Genomic DNA, 26,098 nt, shown 5'->3' with positions numbered 1-26,098 from the left:
TTTAATTTTTAAAAACGAAAGCTGCTACAATCTTTGTAAAACTGTACAGCAAATTGATTATTATTAGAGTCTGGACTAAATTGCTAAATTTCATAGAAATAAATTTGATACAGAAGACCTAATGAAAGATGGAAAAATAGATGTGAGAAATAAAAATCTGAAAAGTTTGTCAATAGATTAAGCCTCCTGAAGTGTTTATTATTATTTGCAATTACAGCTTATATCAAATTATCCATAGCCAAATAATAAATTAAAAAATCTTAGAGCCAGAACGAATTGCATGTGGTTCCATTAGTCAAATTGCGTCTAAAACAAAGCAAACAAAATACTTGAGCGCGCGCGAGAAAAACACGTGTGATTTGATCGCGCAAGGGCGAGATCGGCCGGCAGAGAGCGAGAACATATTCCTCAGGTGTGCGCGCGAACAGAAAGCTTCGGAACGTAGCAGTGTAAACATCGAGAACATCCGAAAAATCTACACGTAAAAGTTCGCGAATAACTGAGATTGAGTACTAATTCGTATATTTGTACGACATAAATTGCTGGGCATAGCAAATATCTGCGTGCGTGAGTGTTGTGTCCTGCGTACATCCTCGGGTCACCCAGTACCGGCCACGAGTCCCTCAAATTAAAGAGAAAGGACGTTATTATTAAGAAAAATCCTACTCTTTTTCTACACACAATTGTAAGTATTTTTATACGTTTGATGGTGGGGCATCTGCGCGTTCACTGTTCACTTTGAAATAAATTATTGTAGTCGCGCCGTTCGCCGTCCACCGTCCACCATCTAACGTCGATATTTACGGCCCCTAGATACTGTCTTTTTAAGGGGTCAAGCCTGGGTTAAACCCTGCAAAAAAACAAAAAGATATTCTTCTTACCAAAAAATTTTTTATTCCATGTAATTTGAAAAAAGAAATCTATCGAAAATATATAAAATAAACACAAGTTTTATCGAAAAAAACATGCGTATATACCTTGTAAAATCATTGCCCAAATTCATGACATTTCACTATATAAATAAGTATTTTTAGTCACTTGCAACGGCTCTCTAGTATATACATGTTTTTTTCGATAAAAATGATGTATATTTAGATATTTTCGATAGAATTTTTTTTCCAAATTACATCAAATAAAAAATTTTTTGGTAAGAAGAATATCTTTTTGTTTTTTTTTTTTGCAGGATTTAACCCAGGCTTGACCCCTTAAATTGTTTCGATGATTGCAATTTCGCGAGAATTTATAATTATTTTATGTCAACATTTTTTTTCCAGATGTCAGCGAACCAAACATTTCCGTTTTACAAGTGAACGGAATTTGGTTATGAATTAGATAAACTGAACAACAGCCCGAATACTACAAAAGTCAGAGAAATAGATCGAAAAATTAGAATATGTCTTAGAAAATTTTGTTATAAAAAAAACGAAACACACAGAGCCCGACATTTTAAAAGAATTACAAGAGAAATTTCCAGAATTGATAGATAACGTGTTTCGCCACACAAATACATTTCCATTAATTTGGATATTTGTATATTGGAAGGTTTATTTAAATCAGCAAAGGCATTTTAAAAAAAATTGTAATCCATGTAAACGAAAAGTATTGTGTAACAAAAGAGATATGTAGCATAGACGAAAGTCTGCTACATGTACTCATAAAGCTCCATTCGTCAGAAACAACAGACAATTTAGCAAAAATGCTCATCGATGATTACGACGGAGATATAGAAGCGCAAGATAGTAATGGAGTAAGCCCACTTAGATTGAGTATGTATTGAACTATCCAAAATAAATATCGTAAAAATGTTGGTGACACGCAACGTCAACGTAAATTCTGTTTACGAGTGGGGTATGACCCCAGTACTCCAAGCGGCCAAGTATATAAGGATGCTACAATCATAGTTCTGCTACTAATAAAACACGGTGCTAGTTATCGTGCACGAGACGACGATAAGAGAAACATATTACATTTCTTAGCTCGGGCTGATGGAGAACACACAGCTCTCGCCAAGATGTTGATACAAAATAACGTAAGCTTCATGGATGAAATTGATTGGTATAGATACCATCCTATACACGAAGCCATCAATTATGAAAAAAAATATCTGGTAATTCATCATAAAAAATACCAAAGCCTCATACAAAACCATGTTTTAATTAAAATATTTTTTTTATTTCAGGTAAAATTATTCCTAACATGCAATAATATTCCCAATGTTAATGGCAAAGTTGATGGTGACAATTTTGCTCTTATGATGGCTGTGCAAAAAGGTAATGCGGAGATCGTAAAGATCTTGCTAAAGCATAAAGCTGACATTAATATGAAGATAGAAAAAACGGGGGAAACTGCGCTGCATTACGTTTGCAGCATACCCGATGGAGGATTGGATATTATGCGATTATTATTATTAAATAGGGCTGAAGTGTGCCCTAAAAACAGCGAAGGTAAAACTCCGTTCGCATTAATGGAGCAACAAGGAGATGAAGACAGAATTAAATTGATGCTCAGACATATAATGGCTCTGTACGAAAAGACAAATCGACAACCTAGAGCCCGAATCAACGACGAGAAGATCATTGAAAAGAATAGAATATGGACAAATTATTTCAAACAATGTGAAGCCGAGGTAAGATAAATGAAAAATGATTTTTTGTTTGAAAATATATCGGTCCATAACTTAGTTACCGACGATACAGAAACAATTTCCAAAATCATCATGGATAGGGATTTCAAACGAAAAATGAGAACCGTAAATAATGTTAAGTGCCCTATCTATTGGGAAGTAATTGAACACGATAAGAAAGCAGCTGAAAGTATGTATAAAACTTCGGTAGAGGCTGAAAAACGAAGACAAACAGGCATATTCTAGTGTAAGAAGAAAAGATACTGAGGGCATGAATTACAGAAGAAGGTATAAAAAGCAGTTCAAGTTATGAAGATGAAACATCAGGTTGCGAAGATAGTAGTGGTGCAAACATGAGGCCCGGAGAAGATCTCGAGATAGAATTTTAATATAGATATATTGAGATATAAATAGTTTTCGAGAAATTGCAGATGGTTTACAGATCTATTTTGCCTATAATTAAGTAATCTTCTTTTGTACAAACAGGAAAAAGAACGATATTCCAGTAAGAAATGTATTATACCTGCAACGAGTACCAAAAAATGTGTTACAGTGAAGAACAAAATTCCAAATATAAATTAGTTATTAATAAGGAGAAAGTTAAAGATCTAGAGCCCTCGTAGAAAATACGCCATAAGATATGTCCGGTGACTAACTACTGGCCATATTTTTCTTAGCATAATATGTCAACATAATATGCCCACATTATGTTGAGTTCTTGACTCCACCAATGGGTTTATAACCTAAAATCCATAAACTTAATAATCAAATTTCTTTTAACGCAGTAAATTCTAAAATCATTTACGTTTAAAAAAAGGATTTGACAATAAATTTGGAAAATACAAGGCAATGTATTAAGAGCAGTAACCTAACCTTGAATATTGATACATACTTTACATATAATCACACTCAAAACTCACTAACATATATATGTATACTATTCTGGCATGCATGTTTTTATGTAAGTGTGAATCTTAGAAACAACTTCAGGTGAAATTTGTGTGTTCAAGATTCTCAACAATGAAGTGTAAAAGTGATGATCTTGACAGATATTCTCCCAACTCAGTGTTCCAGTCAGTCGCAAGCAGTATCTATCAGTATATTGCCTTATATGCAGTGTATTTATGAAAGATGTTTAATTTGTGATGTAGATGCTTATTTTATTATGTAGAAACAGGCTAGAGTAACAATTTTTGCTTGTTTGTCTTCGCTAACTGATCCACACCGAAGCCCATAGCTCCGGAGGCAAAATTTACACATGGGTGTTTACATGAGAATTTAAACTACAGCACTTGAGATAAAGACAAGTGAATATATTGTTTTAACAACTTGAAACAAATCACCATGCAAAATTTCAGCCCTCTAAGTATGATAAATTTCAATTGAGAGCAAAATCAAATTCTCAATGATTGTACGATTACTTTTTTCAATTTTTCTTTTTGCTCTCAATTGAAATTTATCATACTTAGAGGGCTGAAATTTTGCATGGTGATTTGTTTCAAGTTATTAAAACAATATATTCACTTGCCTTTATCTCAAGTGCTATAGTTTAAATTCTCATGTAAACACCCATGTGTAAATTTTGCCTCCAGAGCCATGGGCTCCGGTGTGGATCAGCTATAGAAAAGCTATAGAAAACAGACAAGCAAATGTTGTTTCAAGCAAATAATCTTTCACGAATACACTGCATATAAGGCAATATACTGATAGATACTGCTTGCGACTGACTGGAACACTGAGTTGGAAGAATATCTGTCAAGATCATCACTTTTACACTTCATTGTTGATAATCTTGAACACACAAATTTCACCTGATGCTTTTTCTAATATCCACACATACATAAAAACTATATGTGTCAGTGTGAGTATTGAGTGCGGTCATGTTTGCACATATGCATAAATGTGTGCAAGTTTAGGTTGCCATTCTTAAAACGTTGGCCATAATTTTATGGCATATTATGCCCACTTACCGTCGCCTGTTGACAGGGACATATGGCCACGATATGCCTTACAATCTGGCTACTGAGCCTTAATAAGTATTTTTATACTCTTTATAATTAAGAGATTAAAATCATATACAAACATTGAGATTTTTAAATTTTTAATAGCTCGTTTACATTTGAATTCTGATTTTTTTTATTTATGTATTATATCTAAAAAAATGTTTTATTTTATTAGAAATCAAATTCACTGCAGTGCCGCGAGGCAGCGCTGCAATCGAGCGCATCAAAATTGTCGGTTTTTACGAGCAGAACCCATATATAGGCGCACCGCGAGTAGAGAGAGAGAGAGAGAGAGAGAGAGAGAGAGAGAGAGAGAGATATTGCAAAGGGGAGGGGAGGGGGGTTGAAACGCATGCGAGCATTTATTCGCGCGGCAGTTGTCGGTCTTCTTCGCTGCCGGCAGCGCGAGAAAGACGCGAGTGCGAAGATAATCTTTTTCGGAAAAAACACATCAAAATCTCAACGTTTCGGACCAAGACCTATCTACTGCATCGGCACTCGCGTCTCGTCGTCGTCGTCGTCGTCGTCTCGTCTGAACTTCTAGCGAAACTTGGCATTCTTGGACTTTTGTTATGATTTGCATCAACCCGAGGAACTTTGTGGAATTTCAGTCTCAAGAGGAAGGTGAGTCTTGTTATTCGTCACTTGTTTTTAATAGGTTAAGTCGCGAATCGAAGCGGGAGGCTCGTATGCCGGTGCGGCAACGTGCACCGCCGAATGGCTGCAGCGCATACCTACGTAGTTGCAGTCGCGAGAGCGCGTTCTTTTGTTTTGCTTCGCGCGAGCTGCATTGGCTTGTCGTGCACGTCGATCCGCGAAATTTATCTATCCTAGAATCGGCCAGTTTTGTGCTTCGTTTTTATCTTGCACTGAAAAAGTGCATAACCTAATAAATGATGTCATTTAAACAATGCCAGTAGTACAGCGAAACAGGTATCAGCAGTGACAATTTCAATATGCGCGTGTAGGGGGAGCGAAGGTATTTCGCTGTGGTAAACAGTAAGAGAGTATAAGCATATAGCACACGTGCCCGTCGTTATTAAAAACCTCGAGAAAAATGCGTCCTCGCTGATTTGGACCCTCGCTTTATTCGAATATACGAGAGAATTCGTGAACGCGCGCGGCATTTTCCCTCGTGAAACGATAGGCTAATCCTTTTTCGATCAATATAGCTCTCTCCGAGCGATGCACTCGGGCACATCCGACATCAACACAAACTTTCGACTCTCCCCCCCTTGTCGGTGACCTCGAAATAAGAAAATACAATAAAGGATCGTCTCTAGCGATATCGCTGCTTGTAAGGCAGCGAAACTCTACGAGTATAAAACGCAGCGTCGCTTCGCATCAGAAATAGTCAAGGAGCTCTCTCTCTCTCTCTCTTTCTCTCTTTCTCTCTCTCTCTCTCTCTCTCTCTCTCTCTCTCTCTCTCTCTTAGGCATCGTGAAATGCAGGCACAGGGGTTGCACAATCCAGTTTTTCCTTTCGGCTTCCCAGAGAGAAGGAGCACAGACGTTCCATTCCCCTACGGTACATACTATACACATACACGGCGCACACATGAGCGTTCGCGCACAGTCTCGTTGCGCGGCGCACACGTGTGTGCGTAAAGCGAGCGAGCGAGAGAGAGAGAGAGAGACGACGGTGCGTGCGCTTTCGAAAGTGAGTGGGCCAACCCTTGGCAACGGAGAATCAATAGATGCGCGTTGCATCTTACCCCTCTACCGCCTCCCTTCTCCCTAGGCGGCTTCTGCTCTCTCTCTCTCTCTCTCTGTCTTTTTCTACTTATCGTCCCGTCTCTCTGCGCGCGGTGGCGGCGGCCCCTCGTCTCCCTGCATCGTCGCTGCTGCTGCTGCTGCTGCGACTGCACGCTCTCCTCCAGAATTTTCGGGGGTCGCGTCTCACTTCCTACTTCTACTACTACTGCGTCGTCAGCTCGGCCTCCGTGTGCGTGTGTTATATACGTGCCTCGCGGCGCCCGCTTCCCTCTGCGCTATCCAATATACGATCTACGCGTATATAGTGTACGTGTCCTGCTGGCATATAGATATTGCACTCGCGAATTTCTCTCCCTCTCCTCCCTAGTGTATACACACTATGCGTATAGGACTCTCCCGCTCGCGCCTTTTTTTACGCGCGCGCGCCTCGAAAAATCGATTCTCCATATAGATGCCTGCCCCGGGCTCTCTCTCTCTCTCTCTCTCTCTCTCTCTCTCACTCTCTCTCTATCGAGTGTGTTTCCTTCGTTCTCTCCTTTTTTTCGCGTAGCTCCGCGTTGTCTGCGATTTTTTCTCGTCGATGCGGTTCTCGCACATTTCATTCGGGGCTGTATTACGTACTGATGAAAAATGGCGCCGTTTCAAGATGCAATTCTGGCATGGAAACTTTGTAATAGGCGAGCGAAGTGTATGGCGAACTCGATGCGCTAATCGAAGAGGGTTCGCGTGGTTAAACTTTTTAATAGCTGAATTAGCGAGAGAGCAGAACGCAATAACCCGCAGCGTTTTGCGGTCGGGATAATTCAATTTAAAATTGAGCCGGTGATAATGCGCGCGAAAGTTCGAAAAACGTATAAGCGTATATACGGTTAACGAGGTGCTCGAATCGACGACTATCTCCTTCTCTTATAGCTGCGTGCGAATTTTGTCGAAAAAATGTTCTCCTCTTCTTCGCCGCGTGTGGGGGAGACGAGAGTTTCCGAGAGTTTAATAAGGTTGAAGAACGCACTTTATATTCACAAGTGTCCCTCCTCAAAGGAAGTCGCGCGGAAGGCGGGTAAACAAGCGACGATGGAGCCATCTCTCTCTTGACGTAAATTTTTCGGCTGGACCACGCTTAAAATAGATAACCGTTCTATTTTTTATTTATTTATTTTTTTTTTCGTAAACGTGCCTATACAGCTTTAAAGCGTCTTTAAGCGAAGCGCGGTGTGCAAAGGAAGAAGTCTCTAAATAATAAAACTGCAACGCCGCCGATCGACCTTTCGAGGTTAAAAGGGCAAAGGCGGAAAGGACGATGTCGTAACGCCGGCGTATCAACTCGCACAGAGAGAAAAAAACGCTCGCCGAGGAAACCCCGTGTGTGTGTGTGTGTGTGTGTGTATATATATATATATATATAGAGAGAGAGAGAGAGAGGTATACACACTGAAGACAGAGACGGAAGAATCACAAACCCGAGAGCATCGGAGAAAGCCGGCCAACGCGCGCGCGAGATAAGATAAGGAGAGGCGCAGGTACAGGTACATAGGTACGCAGGGGGTATACGCGCTCGGCGCCGATTCATCGCGAATTTCACGTATATATAAAACACGTAGAGAGAGAGGGAGAGAGAGAGAGAGAGAGAGAGAGAGGGGGGGAGGGAAGGAGGCTAATGATTAGTCTCCTTCCGAGGTCGGGGTGGGCTGTTGCCGGGTGCCGGTGCAGAGGTTGCCCGGCGCTGGTCCTCCCGCTGCGCCGGCTTTCCCTGCATACCCTCTCCCCCCCCCGGAAGCTCTCTCCTCTCCACTTTCTCTTTCGTCTCTCGTTGCGCGACCCCTCCGAAAATTTCGGGGCTCGCGCGCATCAGCTGGGGGGAGAGAGACTGGCGGGGTGCAAGGTTGTTCTCCCTACTCCCACTATACCGCTACCACTACTAGCACAGCGTATAGAGCACCGACGCCAGAGCTGAGAGCAGTGGTGTACTAACGAGGAGGCGGCGGTGGCGGGTGGTGACTTTTTTGCGCGCGGGCGCGCGCGAGAGAGAGAGAGCCGTTGATCAAAATTATGGCTGCTGGAATCGCAATTGCAAATCGCGCGGGTGCATGCAGCGCCTATGGTTTTGCGAAGCGAGGAGAGTGCTGATTTATCGGTTTGCATTGTTTTGTTTACGTTGCGCGGGGATGCTGCTACGAGGTGGGAGGGGAGCTGGGATGCAGGGCGGAATATTGCGGTTATGCGTTGTGTAAGTTGCTGTGAATTATTGTACTGGCGAGTCTCTTTTTTTTGGCTGCGTATGTGGATGGGATTGATTGCGCGTAGAGAGAAGGGTTGTAGCGGAATTCATGCAATTTTTCGAGCGCAGTAGATACCGACCGCATTGGTGAGGCGACGTGATCAACGTGGAATTAGACAGAAAACACACTCGTCTCGCACAAGTAACATTCGGAGCGCTGCAAAAATATTGCACAGCGCAGCCATTTGGCCATGCGAAATTTCAGGAAAAATTTTAAGCTCTCCAAGCGCCAGAGTAGCGACGGGAGAGAATAATAAGCCACTCGAACAAATGCATTCGAGGCATCCTGCACTATATACGCGCATAGTATACACGTACACACCCCCGCATCCGCATACATCGCTGCGCGTCCGGAACTCGAGCTTTTACAATGTTCTCTCTTTCTCGCGTATACCCTCTCGCTCATATTTTCGCTCACTCTCTTTCGCATATTCATTATTTAACTCTCTCAGTCTCTTCCGCTGCCGCTGCTTTTTTCTCTCCACTCATCTCTCCCCGCGCGCGCTACCCCTTTTCCCTTAACTAAACAACGAACGTTCGAAACACGAAAAAGTTCCGAATACCCACTCCTCCCCCTATCCGACCTCCCTCCCGTGTATTCATTAAAAACATTCGCTATGATAATCCTAATTAAATGCGCCGACTAATTTGCGGTGGACCGCGATGAGCTTATTGAGCTTGCGACGTGGAAACCGGAGTTGAGTAATTTTGCGCGTTGCAGTATGTAGAAAAAAAGCTCTGCAATCTTGAAGATATCCACAACGTGCAGCGACGCCGAAGGGATAAAAAATGATCTCGCTGCCCGGGGCTCCCGAAAAAAGCTCGCCCGGTCTCCGTCCCTGGCAACCTTGTAAAGCTCTCTCTCTCTCTCTCTCCAGCGGCGCTTGTATACGCCAGGGAGCGCGAGAGAGATTCGCACACGCACACACATAGAGAGAGAGAGAGAGAGTCGCCCGAACCCTCCGCGTAGAAAGAGAAAGTACTTTTTAGCGAAAGTGATGGTCGTGCGGCTGGGGTTGCGCTCTCGGCGTGGGCGGCCCTCTGTACAGGGGCGCTGCCGCAGCTCGGCAGGAGGAGGAGGAGGAGGAGAGTAGCCGGCGGTGGTAACCTTGCAACCCCCGACTACGCGGAGGCGCGCAAGCTGCGCAGACTCGCGCGAGAAGGAGCAGAAGGGGAAATTCGAGTGCGTGAGTGAGAGAGAGAGAGAGAGAGAGAGAGAGAGAGAGACCGGGATCCCGGGGTATGGCTGTACGAGCGTAGGGGGTAGGTCTACACAGGCTGCGCGGGTGTGTGTGTGTGCGTGCAGGGGGTGCGCGCGCGCTTGCGCTTGCAGCCGGCTGCCGGCGGCGCGAACATCCTCGAGAGAACGGCGGCGCGCGCGACAGTGACGGGCGTGACGTAGTCGGAGGAGGATGTACGCCCCGGTCGGCAACGGCCCCAGCAATCATCAATCATCCCTGCTTAATTCATGGTGGCTTCATCCACTAGGTATGTAGCTTTCTTTTTTCCTGACGTATACCTCGAGAGATTTCCCCGGCGCACGTGGAGATTTGCCTGCGAAACGCGAAACTGCGAAAAAACAACACACAATGCGTGCTTCCTCGATCGTGACGAGGCGGATTACTCGTGTGCTTTCTTTCAATGCGGAGGTTACAAGCTTGATGAATTTTTTTTTTTTTTTTTTCACCTCTCGACAGCCGCCGCGCGCCTATTTGTTGATTTCGCGCGATTCCGCGGGTATACACTGTGCGTCTCGGGGGTGGGATGGAACCGAGGAGTGTGTGTGTGTATATGTATAGGCGCCCCCCTGTCGGCGAGCGCGCGAGATTTCAAGGTGATGTTTTTAAGATGGCGTTCGCCGGCTTTTGAAGGTCAAGGCGTATACTGTGTGCGCGCGGCCGACGATGAGCTTTTCGTTTTTCTCATTTCCTGCATTACGGTCAAGTGTTGTGGTGGTTCGAGATATATGGTGTGAGTTTGATGGGTGGTGGGGGGGGGGGCGGAAATATCGTAGGTGTTGGGGGTTGCTTTTTTCGGCGAGTGTTTACTTACGTTGATCGTCGAGTGGATGAAGTTTAAATTATGCAAGCGTTTCAGTGAATCTGAAAGTGTTCGCTCCGAAAGTCCGAAAAGCAATAAGATCACCATCGGTAAAGAAATACATACGTAATAGTCTCGCACCTGTTTACAGAGTGACTTAACGTCCCTCACTTTTATTTACATAATCCTCTTACGCAATCCGCGCCAGCTTAGAACAGAAAAAAAAAAAAATTACACAGATCCACGCACGGTTATAATTATCAATCATCAGCTAAGCGTATATACCGTCATTAAAACCTCGCGCATCAGAGCCAAACAAAAGAGCGAAGGTGGCAAAGCCGAATCAACGTCACTCGCTGACGCGTAATTTGCCTCTAACGCCGCTGCGACTCCTCAACGATGCTAATTGCGCGCGCGCGCGGGGCCGTCCGAAGAGATGCGCGGCGCTGTAATTTTCACGCACCCGCGAGTTTTTCCTCGACGAGCTGCCATGATTCCGACCCTCGGTTATTTCCAGGCCTCGCGCTCCAACTTCACGCAGCTCAAACACCGTTTGATTATCGTCGCGCTTTTGATTTTCCACTGCGCGTACTGTGGGAAAAAAATCCGATTCGTATATATACACTTTTGGAATATTTCTAATGGGCCTCGAGATGCACATGCCGAGACTGATCGTTCCCGGAAGGTCGAGACGCGTATATTTAATTGATGTACCAGGTATACACGTAAATACGAGGAGTTTTTGCATTGGCTGCTTCTTGCGTTTGTAGCCTTGGTGCCCTTCTCCCGCCGTCTAATGCTACTTCCTCCTTTTTCTCGCGCGGCTCGTCCTTGGTGGCATTCATTAGAATGAAAAACATTCCGAACTCGAGTTTTGTACCGTCGTGTGTTTTTCTACTTCTAACTCCCGCTCTCGTAACGTCTATGCCGAATAAATCCGGCTCTCGATGCAGCTGTATAGCGAGAGATTTCGATCAGCTTTTCTCATATTAAATATTTCACTCCCGCATTGCACTGCGTATTAAGGCCGTTTAACGATTGAAATTCCAAAGCGTGCCGCATTTTCTCCCGTGCATCGTTAGTTTTTCTTCGTCGACATACAATAGCATTAGATTGGCCAGTCACGATTTTTCCCGCAGACGACGATCGACGAATTTATAAGCCGGCGGTATACGTGCGCTCATTCATTAATAAAGCTAATTAGGGAGCAATTCGGCGCTCTGCTCTTTCAGGGACGCGGCGCGGAAGACGAAGGTTCGCCTGACTATATACAGCGCCGCGGCCCGAAACTTAGATCATCGCGGGCGAGAGAGTTGAACCGATTGCGTGGAAGATCCGTGAGTTTTCATAATTTATCACCCAAGGATTTCGCTGTCGCTTTTTTTTTCTCACTCGCCTCAGCTCGACTGATTTTATCGGCTCTCGAGCGTTTGATTGGGCAACTCGCTAGACCTGTGCAATTAACGCCATAGACGATCGGGTTATCGTTTTTTATACTTACATCTCGAACTTCCGGTGGTACTATATTTACGCTCCGAAAATCTTGCAAAATTAATATAGCGTGCGCACAGGTTCTAAGCGGCGACAGCAGCGAAATCACCCTCATTATCCAAGCGCTGATCTAATATTCATACGAGCACGAGGCGCGCGATAAACGCACTTAAATCCTCCCTTTTTTATCGTGCATGCTACACGTCGCCCCCCTGCTTTCGCATGCCCGGTCGGTCTTTTTTCCCTCTCTATAGGGAGTGCGTAATTTTTGTATTTAGAAATTTTCGGAAGTTCGCGTGCACCTGCAATTAGCGTTGACAAGTTAGATGCGAATTATCGTGAAAAAACTTCTCTTTTCATGAATTTTTTTCTAATGACAAGGGTGAGTGTGTATTACGAGGAGAGGAAGGGGCGAGTCTTCGGAGCCCTGGACGGGAAGTACAATTGCAGCAAAAAATCGTGGAATTGTCTGCTCTGTTGTCCGCTTCTTACGGCAAGATGTACTGCGCCATTGTCTTAAGACCGTGAAACGGCTTTTCTCGGCCTCGGCTATTATACATGGCTGGCTCGCGCGCGCGCAAGAGATAAAATCCAGGCGACTGTGCGCTTGCTTTTCAATTTTTTTTTTCTCTTCTCAATTTTGAAAGCGCGATCGTCGTTGTTGATGAAAAATGTGTTACCGGATGATCGTAGCGCTGATGTGAAAAAAAAGTATACGATGAGAGAGTTTGGTGGGGGGATGCCCCCATGCATATTGACGCTTAATAAACCGCACGCGACGAGGAATACTTTTATTCGACCCGCACTTTTTTCCTGCGCGCGTTTACGTATCCAACTTCGCACTGTCTTATCTCGTTAAAATCAACGTCTATACTTGACTGACGCGCATATAGGATTATGCAGGTACTCAAGGTTCAATTGGTAAATCAGCAGGAAAACGTACGAAAGATGTAATACTTTCATGCCACGCAGAAGCGCATGAAAGACCTCCTCCCACGTGTATCGCGCGAAATCGATGATTCATCCACATTTTACTCGACAAATGCATAATACACTCGTATATAACCATACAGTACACAGTCACAATATAAATAATCCAATGCTACTCATGCATCAACCATTCATATTTCAATACACTCTCCAAACGAAAATAACAACCCGAAGAAAATAATTAATTCCGCAAACTAAATAGCCTCTCTCTCTAACTCGAGTTCTCCGAAGAAATAAAAAAAAGGCGCCTAGAGAGCAGCAGCAGCAGCAGCAGCAGCTCTTAAAAATGCCCTCCTTTGATCGTCACGCGCGTTTTCCTTCCATACAGAGCAGCACAGAGCTCTCCCCCTCTAAACAAAGTATAGCATATAACGCGCTAGATCGGCAATTCGAAGGCGGCAATCGTTAGCTCGTGATTACGGGCTCGCGTGCGTGCGACGTAAACCGGTAGTTTACCAGGGCGCATTCTTCGCTCGCGCGCAACTTCTCTCTCGCTCTCTATACTCGCGCGCAGCCCTGAATACGCACGGCACGCATATGTATACGCGCTTGCCTACGATCGTAAAAGTGTGCTGTACACGTGCGTACATATAGGGGCCGAGGAGTGTCTGCGTGTGTGTGCGAGCGCGGCTAAGCCTAAAACTTCGGCCGCGAGGAGAGAGGGAAGGCGAAGAGAGAGAGAGAGAGAGAGAGAGAGAGAGAGAGAGAGAGAGATTGGGCGAAGGAGAGCGAGCAGGAGACAGAGAGAGAGAGAGAGAGAGAGAGAGAGAGAGAGAGAGAGAGAGAGGAAAATGCGTGCAGGCCTATGGGACTCGCGACCATAGCAGTCCAATTCGAGCCGACCCGTGCTTAGCTTCTATTTCGCGCTTTCCGCTTGCGCGACTGGGTACGAGTACACTTTTCTTCGGCTCCTTTTTTTTCCCGCTGTTATATATACTCGAATTCGCAGTGTGCGGCGGGGGCGAGGTGCGTGCGCGGAAATAATGACGCGGAAATCGATGCAGCCGAAGGAGCAGCAGTCGTCCTCCTCATTTTTCCACGAGATTGTTATTGTTCAGTGATACCGAGAGAGGTACACACACACACACGCGCGCACACACACATTAGATTTTTATCTAACGCAGGAGACTTTCTGCGCAGTGCGCGGAGTCCGCTCTGGAAATCTACCGGCTGGAGTTTAAAACGCTGCCGGACGATTCAGGCACAGCGTTGCACATAATCACGCATTTTTCGGTGAGTATGTAATGTTCAGTTTGGATATAGAACGAGCGGGCACATATCGAAGGGTTGACTCGTGCAACGCGGCGTATACATAATACACAAGGCAGGCCTGTGTGCGAAGGCGCTTATCAGCGCGGGTAATCGATCCGTCTCTCCTTTATTCTTTATTCGGTGTGTGTAGGTATATATAAACTGCAGCGGTGCGCATTATACATATATACTGCACGCATACACACATGCTCGCGTTGTTTCGAAGGAACCGCCGAGTCGATTGAGTCATAGCTTCGACGCGCGTGTGTGTGTCGAGGGGATATACGTGCGTGCGTAGGCTCTTATGTGCAGCAGCGGCGACTTTTGCGCGTAATCTCTCTCTCTCTCTCTCTCTCTCTCTCTCTCTCTCTCTCTCTCTCTCTCTCCTTTTTGTTTATTGCACCGCACGATTGTGTTATCTGATGCAAGGCTGTTTTGTTTTTTTTTTTCTGCGCCGCTGCGATAGCGACGTAACCGGCGCAGCTCCGTTTCTAATTGGGATTCTCGGTATTCACGTGCACATCGTACATTATTTCTCTTCTCAATTCGAAAATCACCGCTCGATTTCAAGGACGCGCGCATCGAGCTAGGAACGTATATTGTGGTCGGTTTTGCATGCGTTTGAAAGTCCGCCGAGGATATTTGCGTCTACTCGATCGTCTGCCCGATGATGTGTATCGTCGAAGCTTGCGCTCGGCGCGTCAATAAACACAGGTGAATGAAGCGGCCGAAGGGCAGCTCTCTCTCCTCGCGCGGATGCAACAACAACAGCAGTGTCGGGGGACAGTACACGCATATTATAGGTTCGAGTGTATTATAAACAGATCGATTCACCTCTTGATGATTTCGCGGTATTCTGCCGGCCGATGTGCTTTCCTGGAATCTTTATACCTGCGCGAGCGCGGATTCGAATGTTTCGAATGCTGCGCGCGAGCAAAAGAGAGAGAGAGAGAGAAAGAGAGAGAGAGAGAGAGTACGCGCACCGTTATATTCAGTTTTGTCGTGCGAAACGAGTCTGCAGTTGTTCTGGGTGATTTTTTTTATTCTTCTGCTGTATTATGCATTTGTGAACAAATTATAGATCTCGACAGACGCACGTAAATTTCTATGAAGTATCGAACAGGCGGTGCTGCGGTATAGGGGCAAAAGTGGCGCCATACATCATAGAAGTATAAGAGAATTTCTCCTATGCTTACACACAGCGTCGCGAGTCCCGTTGTTGCAGCAGCAGCAGCAGCTTGCGCCTAGACGCGACTATTAGAGAAGTAGACGTCTGGGAATAATAGGAATAGGCATACCCCTCGCGCAAAAATAAAGCCAACAGAAAGAGAGCGCATGAAAAGCGTTATTGGCTCGCTTCTAATCCGAGTGGCGCACTGTATACTCTGTCTCTCTCTCTCCGCAGGATGCACTCGTCGTCGTCGTCGTCCCGCTCGCGATCGATTTTTTCCTCTTCTCTCTCTCTCTCTCTCTTCTTTCTCTTCTCTCGTCTACACTGGAGACTCTCTATGCGGTCTCTCGTCGCACCCGTTTCTAGGACTAGAAGTGCAGCACCGCCAAGGGAACACCTGCTTTGTTCGGAGCGTTTCTCATGCCGCTCGCGCGATACCGGTATTTTCAAATCGCCTTTTTTTCCTATACGCGCGCACGAAACAAAAGAGGAGAAAAAACTATGTTTCTCCTCGCGCATTGTCCGAGATAATGGCTCTCGGAGTGTTAAGGCCGTTTAGCTTTGCATAGATCACGCGTTAGTTCGGGAAACGCTGGATTATCGCGTAACACGAGTTTGGACGCAGGACGTGCATTTCGGCGATACATTCGCGCATGCCTGCGCCGTGTAAAAAGTCGGCAATAAAAGGAGTCGAGATTTACTCGCGGCCGTGACCTCTGTCGCGCGATTCGGAACGCACGAGGTTTCACGTCCATGCAAATGAAGCTCGAAATGCAAACTGCGCTACAAAGTAAAAGCTAGTTTCGCCTCCTAGATGTATCCGCAAGAGAAAAGAAACCTGCAGCGCGCGCGCGCGCGAGGGGCACTTTACTCCGTTCGGATGTACGACTATGCTCTCTTCCGTTCTCGTTCTCCCTCTCGCTACTATGCTTACTGCTTGTCGTCGCGGCGCTCGTGCGTTACCGGTTTTCATTTAAAGCCGACTCTCTCTCTCTCTCTCTCTCTCTCTCTCTCTCTCTCTCTGTCCTTCTCTAGGCGAGTAGTTGAACAGGAAACAGCTATGCGCGTAGCGCGTAACCGAAATGCATCTTATTATTCGAACTGGCTTCTTCTCCGCCGAGTTTTATTACTTCCTTGTGTCGTCGGCTCCGTGTATGTGTGTGTGTGTGTGTGTGGTGCTTATCAAGCGCAGGATCTCGAGGTAGCTGGTGCGCTTTGATGGCGCTGTATTATGCATTATTATGAAGGTGTGTCGTCGGCGCGAGCCGGGTGTCGAGTTGATTGATTGGCTATCGGCCGCTGTCTGTGTATGTGTAAAATGTGTATTCATTAGTTGATTGGGGTGTGACGTTTTTCGACGGCGGTTTTCTTTATTATCCGTATAACACGTGTCAGGTGGCTGTGACATCTGCAGATTTGTTTGAATAATTTATAACCGTTAACGGCGGAATAACCAATAATACAGGCCGGACGTCGACAATCGCGAGCTTTGGAATAAGTGAAATACGCTGCGGGGGCGGAGCGCATATAGGTAAATACGCGCAATAGTTTCGAGCCAGTTGTTTACAGTTCAACGGACTGGACTTCTGGCAAAATATTCTACACGTATACATACGCCGAGTGAATGAAACTGTTTCGCTCGGCTCATGCATATTTTATTCGAAATAACGTGCTCCAAATTCCAACACACACGATATCCGCGTACGCTATAGCGCGCATCAATGCGGAGGGAAAAATCAATTAAAGCTCGTACGCCGACGCGGAAAAGCCGCGGATATAATATTCGCCGGCCGCCGCAGCTCTCCGTACGTATATAATACGCGCGGCATATCGATGAGAAAAAGGACGAGCACGACGTCGGCTGCGAGGAGCGGAGCGAAGAATGAAAAAATGAACGGCGTCGACGGGGAGCAAAAAGTTTTCGGCGATTTTAATTAGCGCGTCCTCGACCTGACCGAACTCTTTTTGTTCCCCTCTCTTTCCATATATACGCTCGCTAACAAAAAGCACACGTACACATGCGCACGCGAGTGCGCAGAGAGAAAGCTAGAACCGAACGGAAGAAGAAGGAAAACCGTCAAAAGCATCAGCGCTTTTTTTCCTCGTTACGCTCATCTCTCTCTCTCTCTCTCTCTCTCTCTTGCTCTTCGTTTTTTTCAATCGCCGCTGCCGCCACCACCACCCCCGCGTTCGACGTCTCTCGCCTCGGCCGAGAATCTGCGCTTTCATCAGAATTTCTATCGCACCAACCCCTTTTTATACTCTTTCTCTCTGCAGGGCTGCCGCTGCTCTATCCTCTCTCTCTCTCTCTCTCTCTCTCTCTTTCTCTCTCCCGCAACGCCCTTCGGCAATTACGCGCTATCTCGCTCGCGCTGTGCGTCTGCGTAAGTGCGTCGTCGTGTGCAGGGGCTGCCGCTGCTGCTACTGCAGAAGAGGGTAAGGATAGAGAGAGAGAGAGAGAGAGAGAGAGAGAGAGAGAGAGAGAGAGAGAGAGAGAGAGAGAGAACGAGCGGATCAGGGGTGGCTGCTGCGGCTGCTGCTGCTACTGCAGTATTGACTGTGTGCTCGCTCGCCCCCTGGCGTATACTAGAGAGAGAGAGAGAGAGAGAGAGAGAGAGAGAGGGCGATCGAGTGTAAGGGAAAGAGAGATGGATGCAGGACGCCGAGAGAGGGATGAAGTCTCGGAAGGAGAGAGAGATCGCGCAAGCGGTATAGGCTGTGTAACATTCTTCGAGCTACGCGACGAGAATTTAACGCGCTGCGCGAGGGAGAGAAGCGTCTTGCGGGATTGATGGGTTAGTTTAAATGCTACATGCTGTACACGCGCCGCTGCAATTTCCGTTTAACCACCGCGCGAACTACTCCGCCGCCTCTATGAAGAATCTTCATCAGCCGAATCGAAAGCTAAACAAAAGCTCGCGAGCTTTGAGAAAAAAATTGAAAGAAAACGCACCCTCCTCTCTCTCTCTCTCTCTCGCGAGTCATCCGCCCAGGCTGAATTTCCCATCGCGAAAAACGAGCGGCAGTGAAAAGCAGCAGTAGCTTCGCTCCCCATGCTGTGTGTATACAGTACCACCGGCGTTCTCTCCTCCCCGCGCGCGATCCAAGTCATCCATTCCGCAACCCCCCCAGTCCGGCAGTAGCTTCCGTCTTTTCCTCCCTTCCTTGCACACGTACATACACACACACGGGCACAGAGACGCAGATTTCACAGCCCTACGCAGATATTGTATGCACGGATGCTAATAATGGGATCCTTCATTATGTCCTACGCTTTCTCTCTCTCTCTCTCTCTCTTGCTCGGCGTCTTACGTAAATCTATTTTCGTTGCGCTCATTATACGAGGACCTCGCTTAATTGACGCGCGCGGAAGGGGGGGTCGCGCGCAGGAGAGAGATAAGCCTGTCGAGTTTTGTAAATTTATGGATTCGCCCTAAGGCGAATGCTGCAGTAGTCACAGACGCGTCGCTTAATATGTGCGCGAGAGCTCGGATCAGTTTCTGGAAATGCGAAAATAACTCGACTCCATGCAGTGTGCACCGAGCAACGCGAAAGAATTAAAACACCCGTGGCTAGCACAGTACAGTATATAGGCAAACACATATCCGGGCCTCGAGAGCCGCAGTAGGCGCAGTAGCGTCGCCATAGCGACTGCACGCGCGCGCGGCCGATTTCGCGGGCTCGGCGTGACTTTCGAGAACAACAGACGAGCCGCTACTATACACTGCCTCGTTATTACGGGCACTGCAGCAAGAGGAAGACGCGATTTTTCGATACTTCGGCTCTACAACATTTTTTCGAAGGGGCAAAGCTGCAGCGGCACATCAGGCGCCAGTGCCATTGTGCAATATTTACGCTTCGCGCGCGCGCGCGCGCAAGTATGTGTGTAGTGGCTGCGGAGAAAAGGAAGAAGAAACGCGCGAAAGAGGAGTAGGCGTGCGAGCTGCTGCGTTTTATTTCGCCGCCGCGCGCGCGCGCGATCGCGAGTAGCGCGCGGGGGATTCGCAGAAGTGATCGACGGTTGCGAGTCGGAGAAAGAGACTACTTTCGGCCAAAACCGAAGCGAGCGAGAGAGAACGAGAGAGAGAGAGAGAGAGAGAGAGCGTCCTATAATTATCCTATATTATACACGCGCGTATACCTCCAGCTTTCTCTGCACGCGTAGAAGAAGAGAGCATGGCCCACGCTTCCTATTCGTGTGTCTCTGTGTGTGTGTGCGAAACGATGAATCACTGCTGCCGCTGCAGTTGATGCGTTGTTTTTTTTGCGCGCGCGTTGTTTTGCCGAAAAATCCCGGGACTGCTGACGTCACCGCTGGAGCATCCACTCGCGGCCGGATACACAGAGCGCCGTTGCATGTATATATGGGCCTCTCTAGCTTCTACCCTTCTGTCCTTGCCTTGCTTTCGGGAATCGCCTGCGTCGTAGGTGAGGATACAAGGTTGCCCCGATCTGTGTTATACCTATAGCACTGTATAATATGTTATACGGAGCGGATTTTACGGCCGGAGGACTTTTTGGATTTCCCCTGCGGACGAGGGACTTTTTGCTTCGTGTTCTACGCGGTGAGCAATTGCATTTCTGGGTATATAACGCGCTTATACTCGACTTCTTTGTTTTTCGAGCGTTCGGAGTAGATATACGGAGCGATGCGTAAACCGAAGTTTTTCGCGCTATAAAAAAGCTTGCATAACGCTTCTCCCCGCCTGACATAATAGGTAAACCGAGCGCGAACTTCGCGCGCGCCGCTAAAATAAACGCATTCGTTTTTTTAACTGGAATCTCGATTCTCGGAACAGCGGACGGTAAAAAGCCCGGAGTGTTATTCATCATCCTGCACCGGACAATGCGTGCACTGCTTTATTATCGTACAACAAAAAACTACCCACAGACATACAGCCGATTTGCATAACTTCCGTATACGCACGTGGCAATTTCTCGCAGCCTTGCAACCGAAAAAAAAAAAAATAAATAAACGAGCCGATCGAGAAAGATCGAGCTGCACGCGCGCAGAGACAATCCGAGAGGAGGCGAGGGTAGCCGCTTAGCTATATATAAAACTCCTCCAAACGTTCTTCTCTCCCGCGCGCGCGCAAAAAAAGGAGGCTCGCGGCGGCAGCACAGAAAGTTTTCGGCCGAAAGGGGATTACGCAACCGCGGCATGCAACCAACTATACATATATATGTGTGTGTGTTCGCTGCTGTATATACGCATATATGCCCGTCGCCGACCGCAGGAGAAACCTAATCATCTGCGCCCGGGATTCATGCTCTAACAATGCGACTTTGCTACTCCCTCTCGAGCTTTCTCCTCTCCTTCTTTCTTTTTGCGAAGCGGATTTCTCTCTATACTGCTACTGGTACACACTTTGTTTTGGTTCGCGTTGAGTTTTGGGCGGTGGCTCGTATAATGCAGCGGTTAGTTGTAATAATCGACTGACGGTGAACAGAGTGATCAATGCGGGACGTTGAGAAACGAACGTTTTTTTGACTCTTCTAATTTTTTCGAAATTTCGAAAGCGACTCTCTGTAGTCCCGAAATGAAATGACAACGCTGTCGCGAATCGCGTGTACACGCTATATAGCGAAAAACAAGTTTACTAATTCAATAATTGCGGAGATAATCAAAGGCTCGAAATTACACATGTCGCTCGGGCTCTGTGTGTATTATATATGGCATCGAAAGCGCGCCGGATAGATAGTCATCAACGCCACGCGCACGCGTGGGTTTTTCTGCGCATGAAAAATTAATTGCCGCGTACGTATACTACTATCTGCAAACTCTCTTATCGCGATGATCCAGAAGCACTTAATAATCACGCACGCATGTTATACACGCGTTTATTACAACCGTAGCCGAGTATCCCCCTATTCGAGAAAGCCGCGGACGCATATAAAAATTCCTCCACTTCCGCATTTCATGATGAAAAAAAAAAAAAAAAATAAGAAGCGACGCTCCGCAGCAGTCTAAACATTCTTTCAAATTTCCATAACGTTTTTTTCCGCATCGCGCAGTATACATCTAACTGCATCGCCGGCGGCGCCACCCACGCAAAAGTCCCTCTCTCTTACGTCGGTCGGGATCGCGACGCTCATTACGAAACGCAGCCCGAAACTATACACACGCGAAATTGATATCGCTCTCTCTCTCTCTCCCCCCCCCCTCTCTCTCTCTCTCTCCTAATCGCTCGCTCTGTTCGTACTGTCCCAACTCGCTATATACGCACCGGCGTCGTCTCGCGTGAATCGAGCGATGCAAGGCAGAAGGAGAGAGAGAGAGAGAGAGAGAGAGAGAGAGAGAGAGAGAGAGAGAGAGAGAGAGAGAGAGAGAACGCGCGCATGTGCACGACGACGCCGCGATGCCGACTGACTGTGAGGAGGACGCGGCGATGGTGTGCGTGAGCCAAAAGCCGCGCGTGCGGCCCCGCGGCGACCTTGAGCCAGCCGGTGCTGTTCCCTCTCCTCCGCCTCCACCTCCCTCCCTCCCTCCCTTTCCCCGCCTATCGTGCCCGAAATTGCCTCCCCTCTAACACCGCCGCAGCAGCGATGATCCCCACGCACGCGCGAAACTCTATGCTGCTCTCCGCGCGCTGTTGACTGTGCACACGCGCGTTCTCTAAAGAAACAGAGAGGGAGAGAGAGAGGGAGATAGATTTGACTGCGCGAGTGCAGGCTCGCCAAAATTTTTGCCGGATACGCCGGCTTGGATATGCTCCCGATCGACCGCACAGTCGAGTCGTACTTTTTCTTCGGAGATATACATCGACGTATATTATAGCGAAAGTGTTATTTTTTTCTTCTTTATTTGCTTGTGAAATTCTCTCTAATCCTTCCGACCAAGCGATTTTGCTGTCGAAGAGGCGGCCGGTAGTATTGGGCATCAGGGGTTGATATATCGACGGAGGCGACAGGGCGATGTACGATCTGCTGCTGAATTTGGAAGGTAACATCACTGCTTCTTATTTGCGCTAACAAAACTCCGGCCGATTTTCGACTGATGGGCGTGCGAAGGTCGCGCGCATTCTACCGATGCAGTTTGTTATTTCCTTCCCGGTGACTAACTGCGCGCGTGACTCGCTATGCTGTACACTGCATGCGTCTCTCTTTCATTCTCGAAACAATTAATATTTATTGCGAAATCGACTCGAGACTACATTATACTCTCATTTGCAACGTTCTTACCATTCTCGGATTATTATGCATTTTTATGAAAATCGTTTTCCTCAACTCCACTGTGTATCGCCTCTTTCGCGCGCATTTGCTTGACCCACATTTTTATTTACACACGCTCGTCTTGATAAGAGAGATCCAGGAAGATTGATCGTCGAATTTTACAATCGCGAGCGCTTTTTTAACACAACCGCGTGAGTGTACGGGCTTCGCGAAAACTGTGCTGTACGGAGTCACGAGCGGTGCTGTAATAAATATGGTGTTGTACGAAAAAAAAGAGACGAGAACGAAAAAAAAAAAAACGAGGCGCTGGCGTGATAAGTGCGACGATAATGGTATATATATACGTGAAGTATAGGCTCGGATAAAAATACACGCGAGCCTTGAATAGAGGACTGGCACACACAATTTTTGTGCGCGTTACATCGGCACTGTGTGTACCCTCTCTGGTATAAAAATAGAATCTTTTACGCCAAATAATCGCGCCGTGATAAACAAATGCGTTTTTCTCTTTTTGAGAAAAATACGGATTCGTTATGTCATCGCACGTTACGAACACTAGTGTACAGATATTCGCGGGAAATCAAATATTTGCAAAGCTGGTGGAGGAATTCCCGTTTCGAAAAAAAAAAAATTACAAAGTATAAACACCACAACAGTCGCGGCTAGATCGAATAATCAGTGCACGTATTACGAAGATTCGACAATAATTAGGCCGCTCTCTCTCTCTCTCTCTCTCTCGGCTGATAAGGCGCACCGCTCGTGGCGTACACACTATAATATGCACACAGAGAGCCGAAGGCCGGCGAGGAAGTACGTCATGATTGCAGCATATTGTCCGCGTCGAAAAGATCCGAAGCGCCCTTTGCACGCCGGGGGACAGCGCATATACCGTCGCTTAATTTGCCTACACCGATACATTCGAACTCGCGCGTGTGTATACGTGTGCGTGTGCGAGATTTGGACAGCCCGGGATGATGTCACTTTGGCGCAGCAGATGCGTCTGTTTATGCGCGGATCCATACGTGCGTGTATCATCGCGTGAATCATTTCGTCATTGGAATCGTCTGCGAGGATGCCCGGCGTTTTTTGTCCGGTGGGGGCTTGCGATCCAATTCGACGTCTCTTTCTCGCTCCGATAAACTTTGTTTTCGCGTGAATCGACTTTTAACCGATTTCTCAATGAAAAGAAGAACGAATTGAGAAGTTTTTTTGTAAGGCGCCTCTTCGACTTTTCGGCTTTCAAGCTTCTGGCTGGCGAAGACAGGTGGCGCACTGGTGCTTTTTCTATAGGAAACGTATGTACGTGCCTTGTTAGTCGCAAAAGAAAACACAAGTATATAATCGAGATTATACTCTATGACGAAAGCCGGTACGGCTTCGCCGAGTGAAACGCAATGACTCGACTCGAAAGTACCTATATAGTTTTTGTACATCGCCTCTACGATTCCGTTCGCGGTTAATCGATCTACGACGTATCTCAAACAATCCATCTTATCGCTCTGTTCGAACAATATATCGATTCTAGAGTTCGACTGCACTTTGAAAAAACATTTGCGTCGCTAGCGAGTTGTTCCATTTTTCACAACGTCAGAGAACTCAACGCCGAGTCGTCGCGGAAGAGGAGCGCAAAGACCGCGCGAAACTACCTTACCATAGTAGATGCTGCAACACAGATGGCGCAGCTCCTTCTCCTCTAGTTCCACCGCGGTCTTGCAGTACTCCGCTCGTTCTACTCGCTGCGCGGCTGCTTGGACTTTGCAAAATCGTCGTCCAGCTGATTGGCAGCGATACATGGTAAAGCCGACTTCCCGGGAAAAAGAAGAAGATAGGTTAGTTATTCCACGCCGATCTCCGATCCGTATAACGTTGCGAATCACATTTCGAGCGACGAGCATAAGCGCGAGTGTAGTGTGGTCGTTTCGATGAATGTCAAGGAGGCTATTGCTTTTTCTCTCTCCCACGTTTCCTCTCGCGGAGATATCTCCCTGTGACAAGAGAAGACGGTGTATAGAGTCGCGTCAACACTGCTACAAAGTACGTTCGGCCGATTTCGGCCTTCCTCATTTCCATACGTCACCTTGAACTCGGATGGAACACCGAAAATCGATGCTGCTGCTCCGTGTGTGTTTGTGACTTACATAGTAGCGCGGCGTTTACCTTCTCCATTAACGCTCGCGCGAGGACCACCTCCTCCTTCTCCGAGTGTTATGTCACTGTGTGCCTCCTCTCGTCTCTCGCGATCTATCGGCTTCTCATCTCTATATGCTCTGCCTCCTTCCGTTTATCTCGCTCTCTCGAGCTTCGACATTTGTTTCTGTCACACTTCTATCGACGAATCTCGTATTATACCGCGCTGCCTGTGCTGCCGCTGTGTATACTCCATCTACATGATTTTTAATCTGATCAATAAATGCGGCTCTACGCTCTACTCTCTTAACGATCGACTAACGCGAGCAGCCTAAAATTTTTCATTCAAATTGCACATACAGCCATTGTTTTCTTCCGATTATTCAATCCAGCGGAGAAGTAGAGCAAAGGTCAGTTCGCATAGAGAAAAATCCAGCGGCGCATGGAAAATCGTCGCGCGCGGCATTGAGACGACTCCGTCAGTACACAAAGAATCGAGCCGCTGCTGCTGCTGGTACCATACCGCGGAATGCGTCGCGGCCCTGATGCGACACGTGCGCTAATACGGAGTAGCGTAAGAGTCGCTCGTGGTGGGGGCAACTCGCGCATATATGCATGATGTACACCTCTGGAAGGACGGACGCGACGAGGAATGACGTACGGCGAGGAGAGTTGATCATGTTTTATGGGACTCGCTCTCGTATAGCGCTGCCCTGAACTTGCTGAATTATGGAACTATTTACTTTTTCAGCGCTAGAAATAGACGTGATGCGGCGTGGGGCATTAGCTGCGCGAAGTGGAATATAATATATAATGCGTCGAGCGCGGTGTCTTCTGTGCTTATTTTTAAATCCATACTTCCGATGATCCGCGCGCCCGCGAAGTTGAAAATACTCGAATCAGAGTCGAATCGCAGACAGAGAGACAAAGAAGAGAAGAGCGTCGGAGAGTAGCATCTATAGTTAGAAGAGGCTAAAGACGACGCGGGAAAGACAAAGACAAGTGTTCGACGAAATAGATACGTGTCAGAGTATATACAGAGATACAACGAAATTTCCAAGTGTACGCGACAAAAAGGGCCTATACCGCAATGCACCGGCTCTGCCCATAAAAAATGCATAGCCCGGCGCATCGCCGTCACTTCCTCTCTACCATAGAAAATAGAAGGAAAAAAAAAACGAAAGCTCCGCTACACACAGCTCGACCTAATTCCCGGGCACGAATGCACCTCTCTCGAAT

At 47.0% G+C, this 26,098-nt stretch overlaps 2 protein-coding genes across 6 annotated transcripts in view; both read left to right on the top strand.

The window, feature by feature from the left end:
• Positions 1 to 91: 91 nt before the first annotated feature.
• LOC103316652 (GA-binding protein subunit beta-1-like) lies at positions 92 to 3,215 on the top strand. 2 transcript variants are annotated; one of them, XM_008211400.4, is made up of 4 exons: positions 92 to 685; positions 1,275 to 2,107; positions 2,180 to 2,626; positions 2,682 to 3,215. In XM_008211400.4, the coding sequence occupies exons 2-4, from the start codon at positions 2,012 to 2,014 to the stop codon at positions 2,742 to 2,744; spliced, it is 606 nt and encodes a 201-aa protein (XP_008209622.1). In that variant the 5' UTR covers positions 92 to 685; positions 1,275 to 2,011; the 3' UTR covers positions 2,745 to 3,215. The 2 variants fall into 2 exon arrangements, with proteins under 2 accessions (XP_008209622.1, XP_008209623.1); XM_008211401.4 differs by having other exon boundaries at positions 2,697 to 2,839.
• Positions 3,216 to 5,001: 1,786 nt separating this feature from the next.
• LOC100121196 (zinc finger protein chinmo) overlaps positions 5,002 to 26,098 on the top strand; it is a 62,887-nt gene continuing 41,790 nt past the window's right edge. The window contains exon 1 of one of the 4 annotated variants that reach the window (XM_001604736.6): positions 5,002 to 5,250. In XM_001604736.6, coding sequence (XP_001604786.2) covers positions 5,199 to 5,250 — 52 coding nt within the window. In that variant the 5' untranslated portion in view covers positions 5,002 to 5,198. Of the gene's footprint in view, positions 5,251 to 8,534; positions 10,105 to 13,963; positions 14,371 to 22,295; positions 22,503 to 26,098 lie in introns of those variants that run through there. The other 3 variants (XM_003427082.5, XM_003427081.4, XM_016982811.3) reach the window with 3 other exon arrangements.

This window comes from Nasonia vitripennis, chromosome 2 (assembly GCF_009193385.2).
Source record: "Nasonia vitripennis strain AsymCx chromosome 2, Nvit_psr_1.1, whole genome shotgun sequence".
Taxonomy (NCBI): Eukaryota; Metazoa; Arthropoda; class Insecta; order Hymenoptera; family Pteromalidae; genus Nasonia; species Nasonia vitripennis.
Note: the sequence above shows the minus strand (reverse complement) of the source record. Positions and strands in the feature narration are given on the sequence as shown.

Coding starts and splice junctions, on each gene's coding strand:
- LOC103316652 (XM_008211400.4), top strand. CDS start 2,012: ATGTTGATACAAAATAACGTAAGCTTCATGGATGAAATTGATTGGTAT. Junction 2,108..2,179: donor ATTATGAAAAAAAATATCTG/GTAATTCATCAT, acceptor TTTTTATTTCAG/GTAAAATTATTCCTAACATG. Junction 2,627..2,681: donor TCAAACAATGTGAAGCCGAG/GTAAGATAAATG, acceptor TCCATAACTTAG/TTACCGACGATACAGAAACA.